The 8,165-nt window shown below is 36.5% G+C and overlaps 1 protein-coding gene across 4 annotated transcripts in view; it reads right to left on the bottom strand.

Annotated features, from left to right (window-relative positions):
- Positions 1-1,173: 1,173 nt before the first annotated feature.
- Positions 1,174-8,165, bottom strand: part of LOC111508606 (ester hydrolase C11orf54 homolog) — a 28,370-nt gene continuing 21,378 nt past the window's right edge. For all 4 annotated transcript variants that reach the window (XM_074174599.1, XM_074174585.1, XM_074174584.1 and 1 more), the window contains exon 8: positions 1,174-1,409. In XM_074174599.1, coding sequence (XP_074030700.1) covers positions 1,236-1,409 — 174 coding nt within the window. In that variant the 3' untranslated portion in view covers positions 1,174-1,235. The remainder of the gene's footprint in view (positions 1,410-8,165) is intronic.

Raw genomic sequence — 8,165 nt, 5'->3', positions numbered from 1 at the left:
AAAAAAATATTTTCCGATTTCAAAACGTGAAAAATTACTTTCGATTACGCCTCTTTTAAAGGGGAACAAAATGTCAAGATGTCATATTCTAAAGTCTGCAAGAACACACGCACGCATACACGCACCCACGCACGCACACGCGCGGGCACACACACGCGCAAGCAAGCACGCACACACACACAACAAGTGTGCTAGATAGTTTTTATCTTTGGTTTTTTGGGTAAAGATTCGTCGATCGCCCAGAGGGTTTGAGAGCGGATTTTTGAGTTAGACTGCCGAACCACGTTGTGCTAATAAATGAATAGCATTTAAGTTAATAGGCTGATAATTCTTTGCTTTTGGTTTTTAAAGCTCAAAACCATCCTTTGGAAAGTCGTTGTTTGTGACTGCGAATTATTCCAGCTTTTTAACCGAAGGTCGGACGGTAGCCGATCGGTTCAACGTGGGTGCTTTGTTCACTTACTCAAATCGACCGCCGTGTTGGTCTCTGGTTCAAACCCCAGGCTGAACGATCGATTTTCACTTGCTATCGTCCAACCTGTGTTATGAATCACACGTTAAAAGGTAAGACATCGTTAGTCCTTAGCTCGCACAAGTTTCGACTTCTGAGGGTTGTCGTTCGTAAGGGTGCGACAGCTGGTTAACGGAAAAACAGATTTTTTTAAACATCGCTGAATTAAGTACCAGCTACTGTCCTATCAACTGTGATTTATTATTGTAACTGATACCTCACCACAAAATATAGCATCCCGAGGTAGCGTTTCATAACAACTTTTTTTGGAAAAGGACACATATATTCTTTTGGTAATCAATTTTGACATATTTAGACTTCCCTCTTATCTGCAGATATTTCAGTGCCCATTGTTTACTTTACTCAAAAATACTTTCAGTGCACATTTGACCCGAGGAAAGAATCAGGAAGATCGAGGATTACTATCTTATTGTGCATTGGGTTATTCTTATGTGGCCACAGCTTTTATTGAAGCCTTCTGCTGAATTGATTCCAGCTTGGTAACAGAATTATACTCACCTCATTTCGTGTCGAATTTTGTACATTGTTAGTTGTAGTAATCAATTTTCGTTCAAAATCATTTATTTGTGTGATCTTTAGTGTATTTTTTTATATCTCCGAAGTGTATTATACTTTTTAGGGAAGTAGATGCAGAAAATATATTCTTGAACAATGAACAATTTAATAATGAAATCAAAATATACTGATAACGTCACATTTTTTATCAATCTCTTCCCCACGTGTGGGTATTGAGAGGTCTGTCAATTCGATATATTTTTTCTCCCAGTGTAAAATATCCTAAATATTCAGCACTCTCTGGCGTCGTGTCATAATGGTAATGTCCAGCTTCACCGTGATGACTGAAACTATGAAAATGTTGAACTCTCAAATCCAAGCCCTGAAAATAAAATAGATATTATGAAAGTATAATGAATATGTGCTTTATGTTGCAGAATATTCGGTTATTTTTCTGATCTAACCCTTACAATGAGTCACAGGTAAGATGATAATTCGAACTCATATTTTACTAGCCATCACCCTTTTTCTTGGCTTTATTTACTGAAAAAATTCTTCAATACACTTCAATATATATTGAAAAATGTTGTAATTTAATTAAACATTTGCTTCCAGGTCGATATGTAGATTTCGAACATCTAGCGTAAAATATATCTAATGAAAACACATTTTCCACATCAGAACAAAAACACTCTCGACCTCCCGACGATATTAATTTCATTAGGGAAAAGCTAAAACAATTATATAAAAAGAAAATAATATCGCAAGTGCCAGAAAAAATAAATGAAGGTATTAATTCAATTCAATTCAATTCCGTTTATTGTCCCAAGAAACAATTAAATTAAATTAGTAATTAATTAATTAATAATTAATTAAATTAAATTAAACAATTGAATTCGAAAATTTAAAAATGCTCATTTGTGAAAAAAACAAATGATAGTCCAAATGTCTCAGAGTATCAGAGATAGCCCGTTACCTGAAGACGATTATGAATACTAACAATCGAAACGTATTTGGTTTGAAATTTTCATTCTTTCTTTTTCCCCTTTGAGTTTTTTGCTTTCTCCATCATTTCTCTTCTCATTAATTTTTTGGAGATACTTTACAATTTTTGAAAACCACTGAGCTGAATTTAACAAGAATTTACTTTTGATGAATATACGAATTGAATAAGAAAAGATATAATGATAAAAAGTCAATCTCATCGCAATCACATAAAATGAGCCTGCTGATATACTTAATTGTTCATTCGTGGAGACTGGTATATTTTGGGAAAAAAGTTTTTCAAGTGGGCCAGTTCGTATTTGAAAGTAACTTCTAGGTATGATTAAAATATATCTGTAAGAGTTTATTTTGGGCTTATTTTCTTTCTTACTTTCTTACAGTTTCCCACATTTTTGCCTGGATCATGATTGAAATTCTAAATTGAAAAAAATCTAGAATATCCAGATTGGACACATTGTAGTCACATTTCTATCAAGAGGTTAATGTAAAGATCCGACGTTACTATCTAATCATTCCTACATGATAAACGTAAAATATATTTTGGGAAAGAGGAGTTTTTGGCTTTCTAATTCTCTATCTTTATACAGAAAAGTAAGAAACTGCGGAAAGAAACAAGGAAGCAATTGAATTAAAAATGAATTCTTTACAAACATGTGTAAATCATGCACAAAAATTACTTTCAGATACAAACTGGAAGAAAAAACCCTCTCAAAACAATAACTTTCACGTGAACATTAAATTATAGAAAATGAGAAGTACTTTCGAAACAACTACTTTTATATGAGAACTAGCTTTTGCCCGCGGCTTCGCTCGCGTTAAGAATTATTATTATTAATTAGGTATAGTTTTTGCGGCTTTACTTTTATTTAGCATGTGTAAAAAATTAGGGCCTACAAAACTTCTTTGCACACAATATTCTTAACTAATCTGTCATTAGGCGCTAAAACTATCAAGCTATTGGGTGAACTTACTAGTGAGAGTTTGCCCCTGAGACTTGTTTATTGTCACGGCAAAACAGACTTTAGGGGAAACTGTAATCGTTTGAATTAGAACGGGATATCATTAGGTATTAATGGGATTCGTGGTATAAATACAGTTTCCCCTTTCGCACACCCAGTTAATATAGTGGCTTCCACTATATTGCGATGTAACGCTTTCACTTGCAGTCTCGTACCGTTACAAAGTTTTGGTGGTTTAAAATTTCGCAACAACATAATTGGAGTGCCCACACGCAGAATAAGGCAAACCTGGCGGTTTCAATGAATTTAAAAATTCTACAGGGTAATTAGTAGCGTCATCTGTAAACCACAGTATCACTCGAAGTATAGACCTTTTCTTCGCTCTCAAACATCATGAGCAGGATATCATTGATAGCTGCTGCTTGATCGTTCTTTGGAGTAAGTATGGCACGCTCGCTTAACCATTCAATAGGCTTGTCATGTATATGAATAATGTCTGGATAAACTTTAGACAGCAATTCTAGAACCGTAGTAACAAATGTGCACAATTCTTCTGGGATGGTTATCATTCCATCAAACGATGGAAAATCACCATTACCGATTTTAAGAAGGAGATCTGAAAATCTACCAGCAGACTCATCCCCGCCCAAATGTGCTCTCATATTTCTAGAGAGCTCAAGAATATTAACCTGGGGCCACAAATTAAATTTCTTAATGCACGACTTTACTTCGTCAGGTCTGGCTCCTTTTGGCACCACTGGTAGAGTCTGCCGAAAGTCTCCGGCCAGCAAAACTGTTACGCCACCCATTAATTTTGTATTACTCCTTATATCTCTTAGTGATCTGTTTAAGACATCAATACCACCTTTATGAGTCATCGTTATTTCGTTCCACACGATCATTTTTGTACTCTTTAAAACTTCAGCAAAATTACTTTGTTTGGAGCTGTTGCAAATGGGAGTCTCGGCAGTGATTAAATTGAGTGGTATCTTAAAAGTAGCATGAGCAGTTCGACCACCTTCGAGTAATGTAGCAGCTATACCGGACGACGCCACAGCCAGGGCAATGCCGTAAGTACTTCTTACTTTCGCCAAAAGTAAATTAATAAGGAAGGTTTTACCAGTTCCACCTGAAACGTCTAAGAAGAATATTCGACCGTCATTTGCATCTACACTTCCTGTTGCTCGTCATTCAAGGATGCTTCATTTTTTCTTACTGCGTAAGGCCAGTGTATCGTAACTGGTCTCTTTCACGTACTCTCTATTTTCAAAATGTATTGATGTTATTGGCTGAGGTAATCCACATTCTTCAAAAGGACGGCCACCTAATGATAATACGGCATCCTCTAATACCGGCATTTGTTAAATATCAGGTCCGATGAGTGCTCTACATCCACGTCACCTTGTCTTTCCAGTTGCTTTTTAAGGTCTTCAGAAAGGTATTCTTTGTATTTTTCCCAAACACATAGGGGGTCTGAAACCTGGCAGAACAATAAAATGATAACAAAAAGCTCTCGAATCATATGCGGTGTTTGACAAAGTGCTGCCTCTTCAAGAGTTGAATCCAAATGCCGATCATCTTCGAGTATACCTAGAGTCTTGCACACAGATTGGAAAGTGGGATGTAAGTGACCATCTACAGTTTCCAACGCTTCAAATGAAATTGGGCCTCTGATGCGTTTTTTCGTGCATGTATCTTGGTCCACCAGTGAAAGATGATGGAAGTACTACCATTTGTCCCAGCTGAATTGCTTTAGTATCTTGCCGTCCAATTGCATCTTTTAAATGAATATAATTATCTGCGCGCAATTTCGTTTGATTGTTTTTTATGTAGTTTATTCTTTCAATTTCTATTTTTGCGTATTCATCTACCAAATATTGACTAAAAAGAGCGCGATATTTAACCAAAAAGTTAACTTCTCCTTCTCTGATTATTATTCTGTATGAATAAAAACTTACAACAGAGACTGTTTTTTTCAAAGGCAACTTAGTTGTGGAATCGCATTATGGTATTTTGATTGAATAGCCATCATCCCCCAGTAAAACATCAACGGGTACTACAGCGCGTCATAAGCTCGATGTATCTCTCTGATACGCTGAAGTGAGTTACTTCGGTTTTCGAGGATGATGTCTCTTCGGTCAAAATGCTGATCTACCAATAGAACAGCCACTTCATTTGCTGTTCGTGCATTAAATCAGCCTTTGTGTTCTCTTTGTGGTTTTTTATCTGCATGTATTACGACCTTGAATGACTCTGAAGGCGATATTTCATCAATGGCTGTTTTTAGATCTTTTATGTATGGGTTCACCTCATGTAACATAAGCTGCAATTGTTTGATTAAATTTGGTCTCAAATCAGGAAATTTTGAACATCGAATATTAGCTTCTCTATCATCTTCACCGACGAAATAAATTTGCAGAAACTGTGCATCCTGCCCAGGTTCCGGTAATATACTTCCAATTAAATGATAGACTCGTCCTTGAACTTCAAAAGTTGGTGAAATACCGCCTTCTTTTATTTGTTTTCCACCAAAGGAAGTCATTTGAAAACAGGCATTATATTTTCGGATATTATCCATGAAGTTTACATGATTAACCATATTATGAAGTGGTTCAGGCAGTTGTTTAAACGGCTCAAGTTGTACTTTACCGGCGCTACAACACATGCCAGGAGTCTCATCTTTCCACTTCAAGGTTACACCACTGACACTTGTACGTCATAGAACCAAAGACTACACTGGTGTCAGTTCCATAAGCAATATCTGGGTCATACGCCAAACCCGAAAGCAACTTGCTTCTCCATACAAGCTGAATTATATTTTCTCTATACCGTGACTGAATCATTCTATGCATATCGGTATTCCTGGCCTGATATAGTGCAGCAGATTGCCTGTGTTTCTCAGGGTGTGCAGCCTGGTAGGTGGCGACAGCTTGCCTCTGTACATCAGGGTTTTTTTCTTATATTCAGACACAGCTTTACGGTGGAATTCAGGTAGAGTCTGTCCATATTTTTTTTCGTGCTGTCCATATTTGATTTTTTCGTGTGTAATTAGTAAACCTTGCCCTACGTTTGTTTTTCTTTTTTTCTATTAATGTCACAGACTCAGTTGGGACAATAAACTTTTTATCACATTTTTATCATAATTTATTGAAGATACAATAAGTGAATGTTCACGCTCTAAAACAGGTACCTCCTGACAATCCTTATCAACTTTAAGTTGTCGTTAGATCCAGATTCCGAATATATGAGATGGTTTCTATAAACTTCAAACTTGCTATCTATCCTGCTATCCTGCTGCTATTAACTAACAAAATCCGCCATAAGTAGCATTTTGCATCATATCAGCAAAATATTCGTCAGGTGTTACGTATTTATCACCACCTGTCGTGGGTCATAATTGAAAACTTGCTCCAGTCATTAACCACATATCTGACAATTTCTGAACACACCTCCATCGCTCTATCTTGTGTTCCGTACATTAAATAAGAGAGAGAACGAAACAAACATGCACCGTCACCAACAATAGGGACGACAGTACATTCTTCAACTTCTCCATTAACGTTCAGATTTTCTTAGCCATTTAAAAATAGTCTAACCGACAAAACCTATACTTAAACCAAACGAAAACAAAACAAATGCCAAATACAAAGCAGAGTCTAAAACCAAAACTACTAAACCGGAACAAAGCAAATGCAATCCAGAATATGCCAAGAAAAGAACAGCCAAAATCGTCAAATATAATCCGCTAGAAATATTTAGGTATAGTATGTACTATTAGATACGGCAGCCACTCATCATCGTGTATATGTAACTCAGTGAAAACACAATGATAGCGTGTTTTAAAATACTACCAACGCCATCTATTGTCAACATTCAGAACTGAAAATTATTTTGTTCGTCTTAATTTATTCGTTTCATTAGGTACTGATAGGTTCAAACTAATACATTTACATCCTCAATCATCCCTTATTTTATCCCCTTAGGGGTGGAATTTATCAAAATCCTTAGGGGATGCCTACGTCATAGTAGCTTTATACATGCAAAGTCTCAGCCCGATCGGTTTAAAATTGTCAAAGTTTCATACAAACTTTCATCCCTTATTTTATCCCCGTGGGGGTAGAATTGATCAAAATCTTTTCTTAACGTATGCCTACGTCATAACATCTACCTGCATGCCAAATTTCAGCCCGATCCGTCCAGTGGTTTGGCCTGTGCATTGATAGTTCACTATGTCAGTCTGTCAGTCAGTCAGTCATCTTTGAGTTATTATTATTATTATTATTAACGACAAATTGACCTGGCACCAACACACTGACCTTCTTAGGTAACAAGAGTCTTATAGCTAAGGGTTACTAAAAAAAAGATCAGATGTCAATTTTGCTGAAGTGCCCATCAGTAAGTTGAGGACCGCTCCAGAGGAGCGGAGTAGGATGGACAAAATGGGATGTTCTGCACATAGTAACCGTGTGGGGAAGATTTCAACTGGGGGCACTCAACCCGAAAGGGGGCATGGGGGGAGGGCTATGGCTGGGATTTAATTAAATAAGCGAATGAATGTTATTTACGTACTATCATCGATGACATGGGTGGATTCAACTCATTCCATGACAAAAAGTCGTAATTTTATTAACGAAATGATTGTTTTTTCTTATAATTTTATCCGTATTTGCTACTGAAGAGCCGATAAGGCAAGCGTCTCACGGCGTAAGTGAAATTTCATTAGTTATATCATGTATGAATCCCGTGAATGATATCTAATTCAATTCCATTACGAACGTTTAGAAAACAAACGGAATAGAGAAATGTGTTTTCGTATAAATCAGCGTTCATATAAAAGTATTAATTTCGAAAGTATTTTTCTTTCGCGTGATTCAATATTTCTATGAAAATAGCTGTTTCGAGAGGGATTTTTTTCCAGTTTGTGCCTGAAAATTACTTCATTGCATGATATACACATCTTTATATAGAGTGAATTTTTGAAATTGTTTGCTTCCTTTCTTTGAAAGATTCCCACATTTTTGTATCAAGATGGGGAAGTAGCAGGCCAAAAACTTTCTTTCCCAAAAATCAATATCTAAAAATATACCCTTTCAATTTGAATAGCTGACCAGGCAAATATACCAGCAGGAGCCAGATAGCTCCTGCTGGTATATTTGCCTGGCTGCACCATACTG

Source organism: Leptinotarsa decemlineata, unplaced genomic scaffold (genome assembly GCF_025532065.1).
Source record: "Leptinotarsa decemlineata unplaced genomic scaffold, Ldec_3_MD MMD2_P_RNA_scaffold_12, whole genome shotgun sequence".
In the NCBI taxonomy this organism is placed as follows: Eukaryota; Metazoa; Arthropoda; class Insecta; order Coleoptera; family Chrysomelidae; genus Leptinotarsa; species Leptinotarsa decemlineata.
This window is presented reverse-complemented; position numbering and strand designations above follow the sequence as displayed.